Consider the following 25,646-nt stretch of genomic DNA (forward strand, 5'->3'; position numbering starts at 1 on the left):
CAGCAGGTCCTGATGGCCTGATTGGAGCCAGGCCACCAGGCTGGGGTGGAGAACTGGGGGTGGGGGGGGGGTAGGGGGATGGGGGGGAATGGTGGTGGTGGCAGCAGATGGCCTATTTCCCAGGAGGGCTGAGGGACAGCTCCTTCCTGGGTCTCTCCCGCTATTCCTCCCCCAGTTAGCAGGCACTGACTGGCCCAGCGCCAACCCATCGTGGTGGTGATTAGCCCCTCCCCCTGGTCAGTAGGCCCCAATTGCCTGATTGGGGCCTGCTAGTCAACCTCCCAGTCCTTCCCCCTGACAGGCAGGTCCCAATTGCTCAATTAGGGGCGGGTCTTGGCCTGGGATGGGGATCTGGGGGTGGGTGGAGGTGGATGCAGACATTGAGAGAAGGAGGGGGGGGAGGAGGGGAAGGGGGGAGGCAGGAAACCTGATAGTCCCAATAGCTGGCCAGGCCTAGGGACACTACCCATGCATGAATTTTGTACACTGGGCCTCTAGTTTTATATATATATACCAACAGAAGAGTAAGAAATAGAAACGCAATTTAGATTTTAGATAGTTCTTTGTTTCTGTTGACATTAGATCATATTTAGTTTTTAAATTGTCTTTATAAATCTATAGTCTTTCATTGTCCAATTAAATATGTTTGTAGGCCTGGCTGGTGTGGCTCAGTTGGTTAAGTGTTGACCTGTGCACCAAAAGGTTATAGATTTGATTCCTGGTCAGGTCACATGCTTGGGTTTCAGGCTCAATCTCCATGCAGTAGGCAGATGATCGATGTTCTCCTCTTGCATCCATTTTTTTTTCTCTTTCTCCCACCTCCCTTCCTCTCGAAAAACCAATAAAAATATTTAAACATATTTGTAAACTGGCAAAATTGCTGTGGAGAGTAATTTGGCAAAACTAGTAAAATTACTTTTGTATTTGCTTCTTGACCCAGCAATTCTGTTTCTTGTCAACTAAACCAGAGATACATTTATATACAAACTGACTTACACATCCACATCCATTATGAAACTTTTATATTATCAAAAGCTATAAAACTCATTGTTCACAAAAAGGGGACTGATTGAATATATTGTGAAACAAAGAAATTGTGTGCTGCTGTAAGAAATTGAAATATATCTATTTATACTGCTATGGAATGATCTTCAAAATACAGAGTAAGTGAAAAAAAAGTTCAGTGAAGAAAATCATATTTAGTATGCTGCAATTTTTCAAAGAGTGGAAATGTATGATTGTGTTTTAATATGGCAAATATGTATTTTTCTTCTTAGAGAAATGGGGCAAGGGGGCTGTAAGAGATCAATCAAAGGACTTGTATGCTTGCATATAATCATAACCAATGGATACAAGACGTGGTGGGGGGGGGGCAGGTGAAGGCATATGCCGGGAGGGAGGGAGGGCAGGATGGGGGGAGGTCAAGAGGGGAAAAAAGGAGACATATGTACTACTATTTGTAATGCTTCAAACAATAAAAAACAGGAAAAAACGATTTAAAAAAAGACAGGAAAGAAAATAGACTTATCTAAATATACCTTGTTTTGTAAATCTAATTTTAAAATAATGTAACTATTTCATATTGTTTATAAATATATTTTATATATTTATAAACAATATGAAATAAAAACCATCCTTAAAAATTCTAAATAAAAATGAAAAATATTATTAGTGTTGCTTAGGACATAGTTGTTTAGAAGTACTAGTATAGTCATATTTAAAGAGAAAATAAAGTGTCGCTTTGTAAACTTGTGTTAGTATAAATGTATGTTATTGAGTGCCTTTAGAAGACTAACTGAGTTCACTTGGTGAAGATTATTTTTTTCATATGGTCTACTTGGTTTCCACAAAAATAGAACTGACCAAGTCACTTAGGTTTTGAACACATGTGTATGTGTGTGTGTGTGTGTGTGTGTGTGTATGTACACAATGCAATAAATAATTAAAATAACTTGGGGAGGAGGTAAGATGGCGGAAGAATAGATGGGCGGATTCTGATCCCTGTCCCGAAGCAGAAAGAGAGAGCAGCTGATGGTGTTGAGCTGTGAGTGTTTATTAGCAAGCTGGGAGACAGCGCACACCAGAAGAAACTGCTGGGGGGCCTCTGACGAGGGTGCCCCTCACAGGGAAACACCCACGCGGGCTACGTCCCTTCCCGAAGCTACCTACTGGCTTGGATGGGGAAACCTCGCCATCCTGAAAGGAAGATTGGATCGTGTCAGAGGTCTGAATATCCACAGCCACAGCCGCAGCGACCACCAAGCAGCTGTGACCCCCAGAATGTGGATCCCAGACAGCGCGAAAACCTGGCCTCACAGGAGTGCCCCACTGCTAGGCGAAAAGGTCAGATTTCACGGGGAGAGGGTGGAGAGTGCTGGCGGAGAAGACAAAAGCATGCATGCACAGAAAGCGCAGAAGCTGGAGGACAAGGGAGGTGATTGCAAGTAGAAGCCCCAGCTGTTGGGCGGGTGTCACCCTTGAAAGTGGACGGGGCTCCTAACAGGGGAGAAATCTAAAGAGCAACACATTTGGATCTGGCTCGGAGGGATATCAGAGAGTTGCTGGAGATTGCAGTTGCTCAGACTTGCCCCCTCCCACCTTCCGTAGATCCGGCTGCAGAGAGGACTGGGAAAAAAAAAAAAAAAGCTGGAGAGGCTCTAGTAGGGGAGTCTAGAACTCAATCAGAGAAGGGGCCAAAATCTAAAATCCAGCCTAAATCACGGGCCGAATGGTTTACTGAACAGTCATAAACTGTCATTGTGATGGAAACGCAGCAGAGTGCAGTGATGACAGCGCGGTGCGGGCCACATTGCAAGGCCTGGCAGGACGGATTTGGCCCGCGGGCCTTGTGTTTGACACATGTGCTAGAGTCTGGGAAGTCAATCTAGAAACACTGCCACCCAGAGGCTAATTCACAAATTGACTCTAGTGTAATAAAAACAAAGCAAAACCTGCTGAAAAATCAGGACTGGATCATAACAATAGAGAAGCGAATGACCTTCATTACTGCAAATTTTATTTAAATTTTTTAAATTTTATTTTATTTTTTTAATTTTTAAATTTTTGTTTTTTATTTTTGTTTTCATTATTTGCAGTTTACTCAAGAAACTATTTTTTTTCTGTTTCCTCACTTGATTTTATTACATTGTATACGTAATCAACATTATTACTACTACTAATTTACCTTTTTCATCTTATTTTCTTTTGTTTATTTTTATTATTTTTATTTCATTTTATATATATATACATATATATATATATATGTATATATATATATATATATATATATATATATATATATATATATATATTTCAGGATTACTGTTCTACAGTCTTTATCTATCTTTCCTTCTCCAATGCTTTATTCTATCTCAACCCTACCTTTATGCCTTCACTCTCTTTTCGAACTTTTCCTTTGGTACCCCGTTTACCTTAACCCTTTCCTTTTCTAGATTTTCCCCATTCCTTCTGTCTACCCCCTCCTAAAATTTCACCCTACTTATATATATCTAATTTCCAACTCCCTGCTCCAAGCCCATTCACACTTCCCTCGCAGTTGTCCTAAAAACAAAACAAAACAAAACAAAAAAAAAGGTCTTTCTCTCTAACTCTTTGAAGTTGTATATTGAATGTTAACTATACTGAAGTTGTATGCTTTTTTTTATAAGATTGATTTGCCTATTCTTTTTGTTTGATTGTATGTTTTTGTTAGCTGGGTTCTAGTCACCTTTATTGGTGGTTATTAATATCGCAAACACATTTCTATTCAGTGCCTTGTGTGTTGTACCTGGTTGTGTTGTATTTTGTGCCTTTAAATCAAAGCAGGAGAGAGAGAACTACACAACCAGAACTACACAACCAGAACTACACAACTTTTACTCCTAAAAAGAGAGATCATGGAGAGACAAAAAACAGAGTGCATATGAAAGAAAAGCAGGCTTCACCAGAAAAGGAAGTAAACAAGATAGAGGCAAGCAACCTACCAGAGCAAGAATTCAGAGTAATGATCATAAGATGGCTAAAAAGAATGGAAGACAAATTTGACAATATGAGTAAGAACCAAGAGGAAATGAAGAAGAACCAAGAAGAAATGAAAAATGACATCGCTACTGTAAAGAACTCAATAGAAAGCATCAAGAGTAGATTAGAAGAAGTAGAGGACCGCATCAGCGAGCTAGAAGACAAGATGGAAAAAAATACCCAATTAGAACAGCTTCTGGAAAAAAATAAAATAAAAAACAGGAGGAAAGTCTAAGGGAACTTTGGGACAATATAATACAAAACAATATTAGAATAATAGGGGTTCCAGAAGGAAAGGGAATTGAGGAAGACATGGAAAACGTATTTCAAGAAATAATGACAGAAAACTTTCCTGAGATGGAGAAGAAAAAACCCACACAAATCCAAGGTGTTCGCAGAGTCCCAAGCAAAATGAACCCCAGAAAACCGACCCCTAGACACATTATAATTAAGCTGGCAAACACCAACGACAAAAAAAGAATTTTAAAAGCAGCCAGAGAGAGACAGAAAGTTACTTATAAAGGAACCCCCATCAGACTAGCAACTGATTTCTCCACAGAAACTTATCAGGCCAGAAGGGAATGGGATGAAATATACAAAGTCATGCAAAGGAAGGGTCTGAATCCAAGAATACTGTACCCAGCAAGGCTATCAATCAAAAGTGAAGGTGAAATCAGGAGCTTCACAGACAAAAACAGACTGAGGGAATTTATCTCCACCAAACCAGCAATGCAAGAAATGCTAAAGGGTCTACTGTAAAATTAAAGAAATAGAAAGCAAAGAAGGAACACAGGGGTATAGAATAAAAGTGGCATCAAATAAGTATCTATCAATAATAACTTTAAATGTAAATGGACTAAATGCTCCAATCAAAAGACATATGGTAAAGGATTGGATAAGAAAAAAAGACCCATATATCTGTTCTCTATAAGAAACCCACCTCAGAAAAAAAGATGCACACAGACTGAGGGTGAAGGGATGGAAAAAGGTTTTCCAGGTGAATGGAAATGAAAAAAAAAAGCTGAGGTAGCAATACTTATATCTGACAAATTAGATCTCAGAGTGAAGGACATAACAAGAGATAATGAAGACCACTTCATAATACTAAAGGGAGCAATCTAACAAGAAGAAATAATCCTGGTAAATATATATGCACCCAATATGGGAGCACCCCAATATATAAAAAAACTGCTGGAGGACATTAAGGGAGATATTAATAGCAATACAATCATAGTAGGGGATTTTAATACCCCACTGTCACCCTTTGACAAATCATCTAAACAAAAAATCAGCAAAGAAATATGAATCCTAAATGACTTGCTAGACCAGATGAAATTAATCAACATCTTCAGAACATTCCACCTCAAAGCCACAGAATATACATTCTTCTCAAGCACACATGGGACATTCTCAAAGATAGACCACATTTTGGAACATAGGCAAAGTCTCTTCAAATTCAAGAAGATAGAAATCATATCAAGCATCTTCTCAGATCATAGTGGCATAAAACTGGAAATTAACTACAATGAAAAAAATCCAAAGAAATTAAACACATGGAGACTAAACAGCATGTTATTAAACGAGGACTGGGTTACCAGAGAAATCAAGGAAGAAATTAAAAACATCCTGGAAACAAATGACAATGAAAACACAACTATCCAAAATGTATGGGACACAGCAAAAGCAGTTTTGAGAGGGAAGTTCATATCCCTACAAGCCTATTGCAAAAAACTAGAAAAAATGGTAACAAATGATCTAACTCCACAACTCAAAGAGTTAGAAAAAGAGCAACAAGAAAAGCCCACGAACAACTCTATTTCAACAAACTAAACAACCTGGAGGAAATGGACATATTCCTAGAAAAATACAAACTTCCAAAACTCAATCAGGAAGAATCTAAAAATCTTAATAGAACAGTGACTTGGGAAGAAATTGAAACAGTCATCAAAAAGCTTCCAGCAAACAAAAGCCCAGGGCCAGATGGCTTCACAGGAGAGTTTTACCAAACATTCAAGGAAGAACTAAAACCTATCCTCCAGAGACTATTCCAAAAATTCAAGAGGAAGGAACTCTTCCAAACTCCTTCTATGAAGCCAGCATCCCCCTAATACCAAAACCAGATAAAGACAACTCAATGAAAGAGAATTACAGGCCAATATCCCTCATGAACATAGGTGCCAAAATCCTCAACAAAATTCTAGCAAATCGGCTCCAGCAGAGCATCACAAAGATCATACACCATGGCCAAGTAGGATTTATTCCAGGAATGCAAGGTTGGTACAATAGCTGCAAATCAATAAACGTGATACATCACATAAACAAATTGAAAGATAAAAATCATATAGTCATATCAATTGATGCAGAAAAAGCATTTGATAAAATCCAATATCCTTTCCTGATAAAAACTCTCAACAAGGTGGGAGTACAAGGATCATACCTCAACATAATAACAGCTATATATGATAAACCCACAGCCAACATCATACTCAATGGGCAAAAACTAAAACCATTCCCTCTAAGAACAGGAACAAGACAGGGATGCCCACTCTTGCCACTCCTCTTTGACATAGTACTGGAAGTACTAGCCATTGCAATTAGACAAGAAGAGGAAATAAAAGGCATCCAAATTGGAAAAGAAGAAGTAAAGTTATCCTTATTTGCAGATGACATGATATTATATATAAAAAAACCAAAAGACTCCATTAAAAAACTAATTGACTTAATAAATGAATTTGGCAATGTAGCAGGATACAAAATTAATGCCAAGAAATCTATGGCATTTCTATACACCAACAGCAAACTTATAGAAAAAGAGACTAAAAAAGCAATTCCATTTACCATCACACCAAAAAAATTAAGATACCTAGGAATAAACTTAACTAAGGAAGTAAAGGACCTATAAGTGGAAAACTACATGACACTAAAAAAAGAGATAGAGGAAGATGTAAGGAGATGGAAGAACATACCATGTTCATGGATTGGTAGAATCAACATCATCAAAATGTCCATACTTCCCAAAGCAATCTATAGGTTCAATGCACTCACCAATGGCATATTTCACTGACCTAGAAAGAACTCTCCAAAAGTTCATTTGGAACAATAAAAGACCCTGAATAGCTGCAGCAATCCTTAGGAAGAATAACAAAGTAGGAAGGGATCTCAATATCAAATATCAAGCTGTATTACAAAGCCACTGTTCTCAAAACAGCCTGGTACTGGCACAAGAACAGACATATAGATCAATGGAATGAATCGAGAACCCAGATATCAACCCAAATCACTATGCTCAATTAATATTTGACAAAGGAGGCACGAATATACAATGGAGTCAAGACAGTCTCTTCATAAATGGTGTTGGAAAAATTGGACAGATACATGCAAAAGAATGAAACTAGATCACCAACTTACACCATACACAAAAATAAACTCAAAATGGATACAGGACTTAAACATCAGACGGGAAACCATAAAAATACTAGAAGCATCCGCAGGCAGCAAAATCTCAGACATATGCCAAAAGAACTTCTTCACTGATACTGCCCTTAGAGCAATGGAAACTAAAGAGAAAATAAACAAATGGGACTACATCAAAATAAAAAGCTTTTTTACAGCAAAAGAAACCATCAACAAAACAATAAGAAAGCCCACTATGTGGGAGAACATATTTGCAAATGTTACCACTGATAAAGGTTTAATCTCCAACATCTACAGACAGCTTATACAACTAAATAAAAGGAAGATAAATGATCCAATTAAAAAATGGGCAATGGACCTAATAGAATATTTTCAAAAGAAGACAGAAGGAAGGCCAAAAGGCACATGAAAACATGCTCAAAGTCACTAATTATCCGAGAGATGCAAATCAAAAAAACAATGTGGTACCATCTCACACCTGTCAGAATGGCCAACATCAACAAATCAACAAATGGTAAGTGTTGGCGAGGTTGTGGAGAAAAAAGAACCCTCGTGCACTGCTGGTGGGAATGCAGACTGGTGCAACAGTGTGGAGTGTGGAGTTTCCTCAAAAAACTGAAAATGGAACTCCCATTTGACCCAGTAATCCCACTCCTAGGAATATATCCCAAGAAACTAAAACACCAATCAGAAAGGATATATGCACCCCTATGTTCATAGCAGCACAATCTACAATAGCTAGAATATGGAAACAGCCTAGGTGCCTGTCAGCAGATGATTGGATCAAAAAACGGTGGTACATCTACACAATGGAATACTATGCTGCCATAAAAAAAAAGGAATTCTCATCATTTGCAGCAACCTGGATAGAACTAGAGAACATCATGCTGAGTGAAATAAGTCAGTCAATGAAAGAGAAATACCACATGGCATTTATGGTAAAATGGTATGGTATGGTAAAAATATCACTCATTTATGGATATTAAAGAACATTATAAACTGTCAAACCAAAAGTCAGATATAAAGACATTAAAGCAACAAGCAGACTGTAAAATTACAGCGGGGAGAGTAGGGAGATCTGGGGGAGATAAGAGATCAACCGAAGGACTTGTATACATGCATATAAGTACAACCAATGGACACAAAACTCTGGGGAGGGAGGGTATGTATGGGGGGGGTAATGTTAAAATATGTACACAGATAATAATTTAATAAAAAATAAAAAATAAAATAAAATATCAAAAAAGGAAAAAAAATAACTCGGAAAGTTCAGGCTTTTTTTTTTTTTTTTTTTTTTTCTAGTCACATATCCTCTCTAGTTTTCTAACAATTCTAATTACAGGTGACATAAAGCTGGCAGAGTTCTTAGAAATTATCTAATTTGACTTAATGAGAAAACTATTATAGGAACCAGAATTTTCAAAAAAAAATCTTTTTTTTCCCCACTCTCCACTATGTCATTTCATTACAAAGTTTTGATATTTTCCTCTACTTTTAAAGAAACTTGCTGTCTGAGCAGGATGGAAAGTGTGGAAAGTTGGCTTAATAGAAAGAATGGAACTGAATAGACTTCTTAGAAAAATGACCAGCCTAAATTTATCAACAGCAGAAAAAGAATAAGGAAGTCACTTTTTGAGAATGTAAATGACTTTTTTGACCAACACCAGAAAAAACTTGACCTTCTTTTTCATAACCATCCACCAACTTTGGGGATCTTCATGTAAAATCTTACCTCCAGCATTACTTAATATTTGTGAAGCACTGGTGGAAAAGTTTCAGTCTATTTCAAAGAAAAAATTTGCATATGTGAGTCAGAAATCCACAGTATTTTGAAAATACTGGAAAATCAAAAATTACACACACTCTGCCAGTGAGTTCTCACATAATTCAATATTGCACAGAGAGCAGTGGTTAGTAATATGCTCTAAAAATAGAAATTGTTTAGGTGTTATGTGCTTATATGAATGTTTTATAATAATAGTATGTTAAATCTCAATAAGCTTATCAGCTAAAGACATGTTTTGAAGAACGTGAAATAAATTTAATGGATTTAAAATAATCTGTTAGGTTTGCTTCAGTGTTAAATAATTACACTATCATGTGGTGCCAATGGAAGATAGTTGTGTGGGATGTCAGAGGTGTTGAGGCTAAAAGACAACCAGAGCTGTGAAACATAGCTTTGAATGCCTTTACTTGGGTAAAGGCAACCCAATGCTCACATATGTGTCAATGCTGTAAATACTTGTAATGTACATCTGGACTCTTTAGAACTAGTTATTCTAATTGATTTGTCTGGTTTGGTATCTTTGTCATCAAAATATCTAAAGGAAGTGCATTCAACCATAGTATTTTAAAATTGTGTCAAAATTTCCATGGTAAAGCTTTACTTTCAGAACATGATATGTCACAAGATGTTTTCTGCAAATTGAAACTGCTTCAAAGAAAATTACCCAAAGGAAATAAACTAGAACTAAAAAAAAAAAAAAAAAAAAAAAATCAATACAGAATCTCTAACCTGCAAAAGGCAAAAGTGGTTATTCACATTCATATCAGACTAACCAAATAAACTGATGATCAAACATAGACCCAGAGTCATAGAAGTATGAACAGACTGTTGAATCTCAGAGGGAAGATAGGGGAGAGCGGGTGGGAAGAGAACAACCAATGAACTTGTATGCATATACTGGTATGCATAGCTCACGGACACAGACAATTGGGTGGTGAGATCCCGAAGGGGGAGAGAGGAGGACAGTATGGACTCAAGAAGTTAATAGGGGGGAAAGGAGAACCTATGTAAGTAATACTTTTAACAATAAAGATTTTTTAAAAACCTCCAAGTTTAAGAGTAAATCAGACTCAAAACATTTAAAATTCTCAATGGTACCTGCATGATTTCCCACTGTACCCTATAATTTGCATCCATAGACTGTACATCATGCTGCACTTTCAGAATGGAATAGAAAGTAAGATATTCTCTTTTAGTTGAAAAGAGTTTTTAAAATTAGTATTGCTATATCTTAAATATCTCTTATTTTTCAGGTAAAAACATAATTTGGCAAAAGTTCAGTCACTTGATATTATTGATTCTTACAAAATCCTAGAGAATTCAAAGGAAATGAAAATCTTTTAAAAATGTGACCAAGATCAGGCAGGAATCTATCATGGAGGAATTTACACTTTATTGGTGCCATCAATTGGTGTAGTTAAGAGCTACACAGAGCTATATTCAAATGAATGGTATACAAATATAGAAGCAATTGCTAAAAGGAGATATTTATAAACAAAAAATGAGATGACTAATGTATAATAGCTGTCTACTTGGAAATTTATATTCCCCCATTTACAAGTACTAATTTGTATTGACTACTTAATACAAGAAAGGCATTTTTTGTTTATAGGTCTATGTACATAATTTATAGTCAGTCTAAAGAAAGGCCCATTAAAATGATCACAGGTTTTGGAAGTGAAATTAGGTGAAATCAATACAATTTCAACTTTCTTAATCATCTTCAAAAATTACTCTAAGAGGTTGTGTTATTGACTGGGAGACTCTTTAGAAATCACTAAGTCTAAAGATAGTGATTGCTAAAGTGATGGTAAAGTAGCAAAAAGATTTGAAACCACACACTGTATATAAAAAACAACATTGGATTTAAAAAATGTGTCTAATATAATTATCTCCTGAACTATTCAAGGGAATGAAAGATTGTCCTTAGTGAACTTAATCATTTTATGTTGCATAGTTAATATGAGAATATTTCATAAGGATTATCCATTTCTGAATGATGCTTTTCTCGAAACCAAACTGATAAGAAGTTTCCAATTCTTGCACCACATGGATAATTTTTTAAGATCTTCAAGGAGAAAAGTGTTGAAAAGGACTCTGAATAACGAGGTCATTATTAACTACTAGAGTCCCAGTGCACAAAATTCTTGCAACAGTAAGGTTTGTAGGCCTGGCCAGCAATAGGGCTAATCAGGGCCTTCTGTTACCAGCTTGGGCCTTCCTTCTGACTGCTGGTCGGGGCCTTCTTCCCTGGTTGCCAGCTGCTGGCCAGTGCCATCCTTCATTCTGTGCCACCTCCTGGTGGTCAGCACACATCATAGTGAGTGATAGAACTCCTGGTCTCCTGGTCAAACTCCCGTGGGGACACTTTGCATATTAGCCTTTTTTTTTTTTTAACATATAGATGCCCATCATGGTTATAGAAGACAGTGTGTGTTTAGGGAAGAGAATTAGGAGAGAAATTAGAAATTACACATAATAAATTTTAAACATTTGCTATCCCTACTCTAAGGTAAATTATTTCCCTGATCAAATTTCCATTTCTAATATTTTTCTACTAGTAGGTAGGTTGTAGAAAGAAGAATTCAAATATCCAGTTATAAGAAATATATATTATCTTCCCATAAATTTAGAAATTCATTCTTTATTATATGCATACTGATTTTTTTTCTATTTATAATCAACTATTAATTAATTTTTAACTTTCTACACATTATCAACTATTTTAATATTACAACTAAACTTCAAAGACAATAAATAATTCTGAATAATCAACAAAAGAGCATAATATTGAATATTATGTTAGAACAAAGCAACATTTATTTTATATATTTTTAATTGATTTCAGAGAGAAAGAGAGAAGGGGAGAGAGAAACAACCATGATGAGAAAGAATCACTGATTGGCCGCTTCCTACACCCCCCATCTGGGGATGAAGCTGCCACCCAGAGATGTGGGCTGCTATCTGAACGTAAACTGAACTGTGAGCCACTGAGCCAACCTGGTTAGGCAAAACAACAGTTATTTAGAACAATAACTTTGAAGTATTAATCATAACAGGCCTACTACATTAACTATAATTTTAAGTATCAAATATTCTTTTTTTTTAAATAAAGGCCTGATTCTACTATTTGTTCTACCTAATAATGGAATTATATGTATATATTATGTATAGTATCATTAATCTAAAAGATAAATTATCCTACATATTAAAAGCCTAATAATGCTAAGTGTCCAGTCATCTGGTTGGCTGTTCAACCAATCAAAGTGTAATACACTACTTGCTATGATGTGCACTGTCCACCAGGAGCAGACAATTGACCAGTCAACCAGTTGCTATGACATACACTGACCACCAGGAAGGCAGATGCTCTGACCAGTAGGTTAGCTTGCTGCCAGGGTCTGGCCAATTGGCACTGAGTGAGATGGGCCGGACATATCTTGGAGCCTTCCCTTGGTTCCTCCCTGGCTGGCCAACCTCCTGTGTCCCTCCCCAGCCTTGATAGTGCATCAGTGGGGTCTCTCGGCCTGGCCTGCACCCTCTCACAATCCAGGCTGAATGACCCCTCCCACCCTGCGTGCACAAATTTTGTGTACCAGGCCTCTAGTTGAAATATAAAAGACTAGAGGCCAGATGCACGAAGATTCGTGCAAAAATGGGCCTTCCTTCTCCTGGCTGCCAGCATGGCCTTCACTCCGGCCAGAACTGCCTTTTTACTCAGGCTCAGAAGCCAGCTTTTTGCCTTTCCACACTGCCCAGAGGCCCCTAGTGACCAAGGGCAGGGGCAAAACTCCTGCGTCATCACCCCAAGTCCCAGCTGAGCCTGCATATGCAAATTAACCCAACATCTTTATTGGGTTAATTTACATACTCACTCCTGATTGGCTGGTGGGCATCACAAAAGTATGGTCAATTTGCATCTTGCTCTTTTATTAGTGTAGATATTGTCTATTTAATTTTATCAAAGGCATTTTTAAAAAGCAGGAAGAACTTATTATCCGAAAAATTAAGCTGAATATTCTCTTTAAGGATCTTAGACTTAGAAGGCTTTTTTTTTTTTTTTCCCTCAGTAATCAGAGAAAGAAAAAGTCTCGAAAATTTTTCACTAGCTACCACATGGTGGAAGAACATATAGTACTTTTAAGTCCTTAAGAAACTTTTTAACATATGTAATTGTTGAAAGTGTTGACTCAAACTCATGTTCCTAAAAAATATCCTAACAAATTCACCAGTCAAATATTTATCCCACTAAATCCATTTGCTCTAGTTTTAAAATTAAAATTAAAATTATCACAAAGAGGCAAACATTTACAGTACCTCCTGCTTAGAAATCATGGTTACATAAAGGAGTAAAAATGAATTATAAAATATTGAATTCATTTAATAAACTTTTTCATCCAATTCTCTGGAACAAAAATTCCACCATAGTTACTTCCATTAGACTTACATGTCCTCTGCATTTCCTTGGCCTCTGGGTACATAATAACCTTTCTAAAGATATCCCCAAAGACTATTTCAGTAATCTCCTTGAACACAATAATGACAAACAATAAGCTAATTCTCAAAAAGCTTTATAAGCCATTTTTACTACTTTTAAATCAGTGTTTTTGATGCATGATTTGGGACCCCTGATTAATGGTCATTGCAAGCCCAGCTTCTAGAGTTGTAATGTCTCCATGAGCTTCCCTCCAGCAGAGCTCGACCATCAATCCAGTGGCATATGTCAGCTCAGCAGAGCAAGGTCACTCTTCTGCTTCAAGGGGAACCATTTTATAAATAATAAAACTGACTTTTTTGCATGCTTTATGCCACCTGAGGTTGAGTGCTGTAGTTAATATCATAAAGCTTATAAACATTCCGCTCTCAGGCAGTACCCACTGCCACTATACTTAGGAATTTAAATGTTTTTCTATTAGTAAGAACAGACATGTTTATGTGGGAGGCAAATATATGACATGTAATCCCAAACAGGGAAAGAATAGGTGGGAAAAAACTGTGGTAAGTTCATGCTAGAATATTTGAAAATACTTTTGGATTCTCTAACTTCCTCATTGTATATTACATTTATTTTCCTTTCAGTAAATTTGAATTTGGCTATTTGAATATTTCAATCTAATCAGGAGATAATGGTGGTATTGATATGTAATAGTAGTGGTAGGAATAAACTCAGTTTATGATAATTCCTAAACCAAGAATATAATGTCTGATAATTATAGAACATTTATCTTTGAAGGGATTTTATGTTTTAAATTATAAACATTTGTTTCATTGATATTGGTTGTTTCAAAACTGATAATTATAGTAAATATTCATAATTTTAAAGTAATTTTAAATTTGTAGATAGCATAATTTAAAAAAGAGGATTGTAGCTGTAAAGAATTTATACCTATAAGAATTATAAAATTTATGTTTAATTTTCTATTTATTACTTTAATTTAAAAAATCAAAGTTGCATAGCTATTACTATGTGAAATATTCAGAAAAAAAATTAAAATTTAAACAAATATTCAGACTGTCATATCACTCTGAATTATAAAATAGAATTTGATACAAGAAAAATCTGCTTTGTATTTTATACTAAGAATTTAACTTATTAAAATCATAAAAAATGTAGGAAAAAGTTTATTATTTCTTGCCTTCATTGTATGTATATAGAGAAAATGTAGAGTTAGGTGGAAGCTCAGGCCAGTCCTTCTAGGAATCTGGTTCTATGGCCAGGTCTCCATGCCCAATATCAGGTCTCCATTTTGACACATATAGACAGTTTCTTTTTTAGGTTTGTAGAAATAAATAACCTTAAGGGGAACTGAGTCTAAACTAAGCTGACAATATACCCAATCTGACAACACCAAGTGTTGATTCAATATTAGAAATTCAACTGCAAAGAAGAATATGTTCTCTTATTGACTGATCAAAGGATTGTCTCCCCTGAAAGAAATACTATATGAGACATAAAATCATGTTGGGAGTTTGTTGTGTTTGGTATAGTAAAGTCACAATAGAGTAAATTAGGTGATATTAAGGGCTACAGAGACAAATTTATAATAGTCCAAAGTACCTACTTAAGTGAGCAAGGCTGCTGAACCACGTAGAATATTTACTTAGGCTGCTCTGGATGGTTCTTCATACCACAATGTCAAATTGATACTCTCCCACTCCTTTTAGGCTCTGTGAAAAGTAACACCCTTTGCAAATGCTTTTTTCTCCCTCTTTAGACAGATAACATTACAATTTTTGATTATTATTTTGTTTTCATTCTGATTCTAAGAATGGTTACTTTGTTTTATGTGGGTGTGTCCCAGATCTTTATCAGTGGCCTATTTAAAAACTGTGTCTTGAAGTAGGTTACTTCTTTATATGACTAATATTATCCATTAATCATTCTACACTTACAGTACATATATTGGGAAGTCATGACTACGTTTCATATTACAAATGCTTTGATGGTAATCAAAATGAATTAGAAAGTACATGGAGTCTGAACATCATTTGGAGTTTAATTTCCCCTATTTCCCAACAAAAACTGCAGGGATACAAATATGAATAAGATAAACCCCTGTTATTGATGATTTATTCTAGTTGGAAGGACACATTGAAATTAACTATGGTAAGAAAAACAATATAGGTGTGACACACAGTCTATTAAAAATAGAAAAGGAGAGATTATTAATCAAACATGTACTATGTGCTTGGAAATTTACATGTGGTAACTAACTTAATTTTCACATCAATCTTATGTGACATGTTTTAACACATTCCCTTCTTTAGTCAGCATAACCTCAAAAGAGGTTTAATGAAATGCTTTAAAAAATGTTATGACATCTGAGAATAGGACCTCAAACCCATGTCTATAATACTTTAGTTCCCTACTGCTCTGCCCTCTTACGCACTGCCTTGGTAACTAGTAGAGGATTTCTTGAGGGAGAGAGTCCAGAGAGGTATTCAAAGATACGGGTTCATGATTTGGAAAAAAACAAACAAAAAAAAACAGGTAAAAGCATTCTAGGCTAAGGAAAACACAGACAGGAAAGCATGATAGTAGCCACAGCCACTCAAAGATGATATTTGGATACACAAAGAAAGGCATCAGGAGGAATGCTCATGCCCAGAGGGTCAACCAAGAAAAAAGGCAGCAAGTGGTGGCCATCTGCAAGTCCTAAAGAAAGCCTGGAACAGATCCATCCCTCATGTCCCTCAGAGGAAACCAACCCTGCCAGCAATTTAAACCTCCAGACCTGAGAGAAAATAATGCTCTGTTCTTTAAGCCACCAATTTATAGTATTTTGTTATAGAAGCTCTAGAAAATTAATACAGACTATGAGAAAAATTCCCAAGTTCTTCATATAAGGGAAGAAAGAGGACAAAGACACTGTGTTGACAAATGGCTCTATCTATGAAAGGATCACTTCATCTACCCCCAGAGCCAGTTTAAAACCATCTTCTATTCTTATTTATTAATTCTTAATGGAAAACTTTTTTTCTCTACTAAGAAGCTAATTATGAAATGTCTTGTTTCTAGGAATTCACCTAAAACCTTAACACTAGAAAGAAAGAGAAATGGGTCAGTTTGGTAATGCTAATGGAAACTTAGATATATAGAATATGGACTGAATTCCATTAAAAAAATAATCAGCAGGGAAAATGAAGCCATTTATCTCTAATGCAGGGCAAGAAAAATTAGAGAGGTGTCTCATTAAATTGATTTTTAACAAATCCAGTGTATGATAGAGCAATGATTTAGTATTTTTATTCCAGGACATAATATCCAAATTTCTAAAGGGAATTCTGTAATTCCATCAAATCCCTCAATCATTTGTCTTATGAATTTTCTATATATTATTTGGGCACTCTGCTTTCTTCAAGTATAACCAAACTATTTTGCCTCAAACCTTTTGCTATTTTCTTGCAAAACAACTTAGTTATAGATTTATATTGAGCATAATAATGAGAATGTTAAAATGAATTTGTGCTATTTTTGGAGAGTTTTCAAGGCTAAAATTATTTAAGTTTTGAATAATTAAACATGGTAAATTGAGGAAATTATTAGTTTGTCTCTTTTTATTTGAGGTGCCCTAGAAATGAAAATTAAGTGCAATAAAAAACTGTGTTTTGAAGGAAACCTTTCCTTCAAAAGTGGCACATCATTTTGGCAATGAACTTCTGCTGGCTCTGAGGAGAGGAATGAGGTTATCTCTTCTTAGAATGTGGCACCAGCTGGAAGCAAGACCAGTGCAGGGCAATGGCAACCTTTCTGTTTACCATCTTTCAAGCACATTAAGTTTTTTATATATTTTCAAATGTATGCAATATGTACAAATACATCTCAGCATCTCTCAACATCCACCCTGCCACTTCCCTTAACTGAGACACCACCATCTCTTTCTTAGTTTCTGTAATACCTCCTAGCAGGGGTCCTCAAACTTTTTAAAGTGGGGGCCAGATCACGGTCCCTCAGAGAGCTGGAGGGCCGGACTATATGAACTACTAATTCCTACTGTAACACCTCGGCTGCGCTCACTGCCCAAAAAACCTGGCGGGCCGGATCAGACTCCTCTGCGGGCCGCATGTGGCCCGAGGGCCATAGTTTGAAGACGCCTGTAAAATGGATCTCATCTCCCTGCTTCCGCCCTCACTCCCTTCAGAATATTCAAAACCCAACAGACAGAATAAATATACTAAAATGTAAGTCAGACCGTTTTCTTCTCAAAATCTTTTAATACTAGGCAAAATCCTTACAAAGGCCTACAAGGCCCTGTGATCTTGTGTGACTGAGGCTCTTAGTGTCTGAGCGCTCTCTCCCCTGTGTGCTCTGCTCCATTGTTTCTCAGACACACCAGGGGCACTCCCACATCAAGGCTTTGGACTTACTCCTCCCTCAGCCTGGAACAGATCTCCTCAGCCAGTCTCACGGCCAGCTCCTCCATTTCCTTCGGGTCCTTTTCCACACATCCCATTCTTACCAAGTCTTCCTGGTCCTCTATATTTCACATCCCTCCTTTCCTTCTTAGAATTTGTCATGGCATAGCATGCTATATATTTAACATATTTATCCTGTCGTCTGTCATCCTCAGTAAATGAAAATACTACCAGGACAGGCATCCTTGTTTTATTCACCACTGTATTTCCAGTCTATGGTCTGGACTCATTAGATACTTCTTATGTTGAAGAATTAATGAATGGATAGATGAATGTATTAATGAAGTAACTTCTAAGTCTTTTGAAAAGATTAGTTGGGGGGAAAAATGGTTCAAGATTGTAAAACTTTAAAAATTCTAGATGCTCAGGCATATTCTATATGAGTAAATCAGAATATCTGAATATGGAACACAGTTATCAGTATTTTTTAAAGCTCTTCAGTGATTCACATATGCATCCTAGGTTGAGAACCATTAATATGAACATAGTTTTCAAACTTTAAAGTGCTCACAGAACTCGTGGGTATCTTGTTACAAGATATGTTCTGATTTTATAGGCCTGCATAGACCCGAGAATCTGTATCTCTAACCAACTCGGGGGATGGCAATGCTGCTGGTCTGTAGGACAACACTGAGGAACAAGTACTTTTACCCAAAGTTAACTCAACCTTCATGGCCCTGTGACGCCGTTTATTGTGGTCTATATGTTGTTTTCTCCTGACTTGTCTTATTTTATTTTAGGTTTGACTCATAATTTACTTCAAATATTTCTTGGAAAACAACTAAAACATAAATATTGACTAAATACATAAAAGAATAGAACATCTTGAGAGATATTTGGCTGCAGAGGGAGGTCAGTAAATAAAAATAAAAATAAACATTTATATACATCCACCATGTTTTAAATGTGAAAAGTGAACTTAAATAATACCTCTATTGTTTATCACGTATCTTATTTGATATCACTTTGTTTACAAAACCAAAACATTCAACTGAATTCAGGTCAAGTGAAGTCTGAAAATTATACCCCAGATGAAGAAGCTAAAAGAAGCAGTAGGGCAGAAGCCCACAGGATTAGAAGAAGAAAAACTGTTTCATATAATCCCAAACCAATTTATTTTTTACTAGCTATCATGTCGTGAGCTACAGGACTGTTTTATTTCCTATAAATTAGAGAAAAAAAATAATGCCATAAGCCCTTGTGCAAATGCCTTACCTAACGTATGCACCAGGGCATATGTGCTTCTCTTTTTTTCATACTTGGTTCAATAAGAGTTAAAATATATCTGCACAGTCTTGATAGGAAAAGCAATGAAAAAAGGTCTTTAATGCCACAACCATGTGTCATCTTTGTTGAGGAGAATAAATTTGCACAGCAGGCAGTGCAGTGAAAACAGTTCATAATCAACTCCTCACCTCTTAGCATTGCTAGGATCAAATGCAAGTAGAAGGAATGCCACTTCAGTCATAGCTAGTGAAAATTAGCATTTGTGACACTAATGGTATCTCATTTACTATGCACTTCAGGTTTTTAAAAATGGTTAAAAAATCGATTTTCAGAACTGCCATCATCACAGTGTTTTCCTTTAAAATAACAATGGTATTTAAATCTCTTTTACTCAAAGGAAAACCTCAGTTAGAATTGACTAACACAGATCATTCATCCCAGCCAAATAAAGCCTGACTGGTTCAGCTGAAGAGCTTTATTTATGGGATCTATTTTTTTTTCTATATTTTGAATTTTCTACTGTATTCCCTGACCTGGAATAAAGTTCTACTGTGACATAATGACAGGCGTCTCTAGGAGTTTTGCACAACATTTGCAGCTTTGGTGCTCCTTTTTAAAATAAAACTTAAATATGAATTAGTTGTATTTACACATATAAATACAAAGTTTCTTATGTACATACTATCAGACTTGATCCAAGAATAATGAAAGTACATAACACTGGTAAGCATCCAAACTGGAACCAGACTATGTACAGTAGACCCAAGAAACTTAATTCAGTTTACAAATATTTATTAAGCGCCAACTACATGGAAGGTGTTATGCTAGGTGCAGGAAGGAGATACATGGTTATACTTACTTCAATTTTAGGTTGTTTTTTCTTGAGCAATTTGAATATTAAAGAAGCTGTTATTATTGTTTTTCAGTAAGTGTTAAATTTTGTAGATGGAATTCTTGCATCTAATCAGAGATAAGAATGGAGAATCTCTAAATTCCTATCAAACCTACAGAGGCTCTTACAAATATGTCCTGCCAAGTTTCATTAAAATTTAGCTGGTAATTAAGACAATTAGAAATAATATCTACTGTTTCTATACTTGTAATGGCAGCATAATATTTAAGAATAGGAATACTGAAAATTGATATTTGTATTTCATATCACACAGTTTTATTTTTTACCTGTGTGTCTTTTCTCAAGTTAATTCACCTTCTCTATGCTCTCTCCTCTATGAGACAAGACATTCCCTCACAGAGTTGTTACAAATATTAAATCAATTAGTATACGAAAAGCTCTGAACACAGCAACAGATATGTAAAAAACTCACAATAAATATAGAAAGCTAAAAATAAAAAAATTTTTAATTGAAAAAGTATTCAAAAATCTTCTGTTCTATAATGCAAGCATTTATACAGTTAAATGATATATCTTATTAAATATTAATCCTGGATATGCTTAACTTTTTGAAAAATTATATCTGTAATGGACACTCATGATAATAAGGTAAAAACAAAATCAAAGAAGGAAGTACAGTATACTTTGTTGCCTGTATGTTAGCCAAGGCTATTTTTTATAGACTAAATGTAGAATACTGCACAACTACTTATCAAATTCCTTTCTTAATTTGCAAAATACCTAGTCACCATAGAGGATTCTGAGTAACAAATTGAACCTGTTGGAATTTATTAACATTCCAGTATAAATAGTGAGTTTCTTTTGTAATAATTTCCCAGGCTCTTTTAGTTTCTCTTATGAAATATCTCTTATCTCTTCCTCTTGTGCTGCATTATGAATCTCTTAAAATAAATATGAATACTGTTGTTTCTATTTATGAGCTATTTGAAAGAAAGAACTCATACCCAAAGTGGAATAACAGAAAAATAAAGGGTGAAAAAGAGGACACATTAGTGATGAAATTAAATATGTATTTTAATGTGTGTTTTGACCTATTATTTTTTATTGATGGGCATGTTGTCAGTAAGTCTTGAGAACATTAGAAAATAATAAATTATTTTAGAAATAGGACACTTACACAATTTATTGTTACATTTTATATCCATGAATGGTTTGAATTCTTCTCACAAGTAGAAGTCATTTAAAAATACTAACAAAAAAGTCTTCTTCCATTCATTTCCTATACAAATGATCAGTTTCATAACTTTTATTTGAGGTATAAAATGCATCCACTATTTGAATTGGGTACTCTGTCACCTGAAATAAAACCTATAGTAGTTAACATGAACCAAATGATTAAATAATATTTCCCTAATTTTTAATGTTGCTCATTACTTACTTCAGTATCTATACTGTAAAAAGACACTGGCCATAATGCCCGAACGACCAAATGACCTGTCACCAGGAGGTGCATGGAGCCCCTCTCTGTACCTCCCCGCAGGCCTGTGAGCAGCAGCTCTCGCATTGCGGCAGGAGGCAGGGTGCCTCACACAATTTCGCATGATGGGCCTCTAGTTTATAATAAAACGCAGGGAAATCTCTCTCAAAAATTCTGAAATAGTGCAGGATAATGTGTGTATGTTTCTGACTCAGGAGATTGAATAATTGGTATGTGGTTAGTCAGTGTAGACAGTGATTTTCTTATATGTTAGACAGTTTCCTTGATGGTTCTATTTTATCTCTCTGGATACATGCCCTGTGTCCTCTTCTAGTAGATGAAGAAGAAATTTGCACTCCTCATTTTACCACTCATGTATGTACAGGGATTGCCATAACATCAATCTGTGCCATCCCTAGGGATTCTGTTTTTTTGTTTTTTTTTTTTTCTCCTCCACAAAATGCTCAACAACTTACCCAGAAAAAGAAATGCTTATAAGGCATAATTATAATATTTGGGAAACATTAACTACATATTAAAAGGAAAGAATTAAGTTAACATGGAATATATGAAAAACATACTTGTACATATACATTCACAAAGTCTTCCAATTTATATAGAATGGAGAAAGATGTGGTATATATATGAAATGGAATATTACCCAGCCAAAAAAAGAATGAAATCTTGTCATTTTTAAAAAATATATATTTTATTGATTTTGTTTAGAGGGGAAGGGAGAGAGAGTTAGAAACATCGATGAGAGAGAGTCATCGATCAGCTGCCTCTTGCACACCCCCTACTGGGGATGTGCCCACAACCAAGGTACATGCCCTTGACCAGAATCGAACCCGGGACCTTTCAGTCCCCAAGCCGACGCTCTATCCATTGAGCCAAACCGGTCTTGGCGAAATCTTGTCATTTTTTAAAACATGAATGGAGCTAAGGGTTTTATGCAATGGAATATTATATCATTTACATTTTGAATCTAAAAAACAAAATAAATAAACAAAAGAGAAACAAACTCATAGACACAGAGAACAAATTGATGGTAACTAGATGGAAGAAGGGTGAAGAGATGGGTGCAAAGAGTGAAAGGGATTAAGAAGTACAAATTATCAGTAATGAAAATAGTCACACATAGGGAATATAGTAGAAAATATTGTAATCATTGTGTATGGTGTCAGATGAATACTGGACTTATTGAGGTGATCAATTTGTAAGATATACAAATATCTAATCACTATGTTGTACAAATGAAACTAATATAATTTTGTACATCAAGTGTAATAGGAAAATGAATTTTAAAATGTATATGGAATAAAATTATTTATCTCAAGAAAATGGAAATTCTGCCGAAACCGGTTTGGCTCAGCGGTAGAGCATCGGTCTGTGGACTGAAAGGTCCCAGGTTTGATTCTGGTCAAGGGCATGTACATTGGTTGCCGGCACAATCCCGGTGGGGGATGTGCAGGAGGCAACTGGTCGATGTTTCTCTCTCATCTACATTTCTAGCTCTCTATTTCTCTCCCTTTCTCTCTGTAAAAAATCAATAAAATATATTTTAAAAAAAAACATATTGCATTTTGAATTTGAATCTTTGTCATTTGCTCAAGTCACATCATTAAGAAAATTGCAACAAAAAAAAAAGAAAATGGAAATTCATTTACAAGAGTTAATGTTTCCAATGTGACTATATAATGCAATATATGTTTTTTTTTTTACCAGATATGCATTTTATCAATTTATTTTTACTTTTATGAATAATAAAGTCAATAAGATGAACAGCACTCTATTTATATTACAATAGTTCCTGCAATTAAGGCAAATGATAATTGACTGAAATATCATTTTGGAAATAGTTTAATGACATATTAACTTACTATATAATACAATCTTTATGAAATATTCTAACTTTAGATTTTAAATACTTGGAGGGAAACTACTGCTTCCTCCTAAATATACTATTGGAATCTTCCTAAATCTACTATTATAAACTCAATGTTATTGCATTTAATCAAGTAAATTTTATATAAAATTAATCTTAAATATAAAGGTAAATGATGCTTTTAGAAACTGTTTTTGTATTGATAATTTTTGGAAAATGTTACTTTGAATTTTTATTACCTTAGGGAAAAATAAATTATGTTATCTAGCTATATTTTTCAGTAAAGATACTTGTCTACCCTTTATCAGATCTTTGTGTCAGTAAGAATTAATATTAAAAATAATTTATTCCAAAGATTAGAAATCATTTAATTTTAGTTTATTTCAGGGTGGTTGTGTGTAACTTGCAAGGAGTTTTCAAATATTGATGATTATTCAATGCCACATCAAGTCAAAAGTTTACAATTTTCAAATCCTTCCTCTGAGATTGGGTGTCAAGTATATAAAGACAAATAACAGGTAATAAATTAGTCCTTTAAAAATATTGAAACTCAGTTATTATTTATTCACAAACAGAATTAAAATGTTATTTACATAACAAACTCAAGAATGTACAAATGTTAGAAAAAGTTTCTATACCAGGATTTCATAAATCAATAACTAATAACTAATATAGATAGATTTCTGAAATAGAAACTAAACTTTGCTACCTCATGCCCTACTTTTTAAAAATATACTTTTTATTGGTTTCAAAGAGGAAGGAAGTGGGAGAGAGATAGAAACATTAATGATGAGAGAAAATTATTGATCTGCTGCCTCCTGCACATCCCCTCCTGGGGACCAAGCCTGCAACCCCACATGTGCCCTGAATGGGAATCTAAACAAGACCTCCTGTTTCATAGTTGACTCAACCACTGAGCCACACTGGCCAGGCACCTCTACTTTTTAAGTGGCAATTATTAAGAGAAGAAAAACATGCCAAATAAAATCAACTTGTCAAATCTATTAATTTTGGGGGTTTGAGGCTTCCCAAAAGACAACCCAATTCTCTCTTTAATTCAAAAAACAGAATAGAAAAATACTATGTACAACATGCTGACATATTTTAATATTAAAAATAAAAACATCAAATATTTAACCAAATATTTATTTTAAAATCTTCTCATAATTAAATTTATTGTGAAGACCTGAGCACAAAAGTACTAAAATAAATTCAGAAAATTGTTAAGTAGACATTAACAAGTCTATTGTCATTAAAAATGTGCAAGAAGATTTTATAATATCAATCTTTCAAACAGAGATCACCAAATTGACTTCAAGGAAGTTGATATTCTGTGCTCAAAGTTCAGTTACAGATATAAACAATGAAATATGACCTATAAGTTAAATTACAAAGATCATATATAATTGTCAGGTATTATTTAACATCTAGTTTTGTAATGCAATCTTTTTCCATATTTGCTATGAGGCATTCAGCCGTATGGTTGAATTTATTTATGACTAGCAGATAAGAATTCTCTCCGTGTGTGCAATTTATTAAGTGGTTTAGTTTTGTTTGACTATGTATAAAATTGCCTTACCTTTGGCTTTTGATGTTTCTCCTTCTCTGAAACATTGGATGGTTTTCTCTTCAGCATTTTGAATTCAGACTACTCCAAGTAGGTGCACTTTCTGTCGTTACAGAAACAACTGAAGACAGCAAGCAGTGTGCTGTCTCTGACAGCAGTAAGTTTGAGCCCTGTGACCTGCCACTTCCTCCTTTGGTCAGGATATGATGTCACATTTACATGGGTAAAGTTTTTGGCAATTTTTACAGTTATTCTTTAGTAACTCTTTAATGTTCTGTTTCTTCTATATTCTATGATGTAAATTACTAAATGTCACACTTTGACATACCTGCAGTTATCATCAGAACCATAAGGATTTCAAAATAACACTCATTATTTTTAGTTTATATAAAATAAAAATCTATAACACACTTTATGGGTAAAGGGAAGAAAACATGTGAGCTAATAAATAAAATTTGAGATGTAGGTTTTTTAGTACAAAAAATTTTTAAGAAAATACTC

The 25,646-nt window shown here is 35.1% G+C and overlaps 1 protein-coding gene across 3 annotated transcripts in view; it reads right to left on the minus strand.

Annotated features, from left to right (window-relative positions):
- The window catches only part of SAMSN1 (SAM domain, SH3 domain and nuclear localization signals 1), a 57,572-nt gene extending 32,262 nt beyond the window's left edge, over window positions 1–25,310 (minus strand). For 2 of the 3 annotated variants that reach the window (XM_036444364.2, XM_036444367.2), the window contains exon 1: window positions 25,158–25,310. In XM_036444364.2, the coding sequence (XP_036300257.1) occupies window positions 25,158–25,214 (57 nt within the window). In that variant the 5' untranslated portion in view covers window positions 25,215–25,310. The remainder of the gene's footprint in view (window positions 1–25,157) is intronic. The other variant, XM_036444365.2, reaches the window with a different exon arrangement.
- Window positions 25,311–25,646: the final 336 nt, after the last annotated feature.

Source organism: Pipistrellus kuhlii, unplaced genomic scaffold, assembly GCF_014108245.1.
Source record: "Pipistrellus kuhlii isolate mPipKuh1 unplaced genomic scaffold, mPipKuh1.p scaffold_m20_p_2, whole genome shotgun sequence".
Classification (NCBI taxonomy): Eukaryota; Metazoa; Chordata; class Mammalia; order Chiroptera; family Vespertilionidae; genus Pipistrellus; species Pipistrellus kuhlii.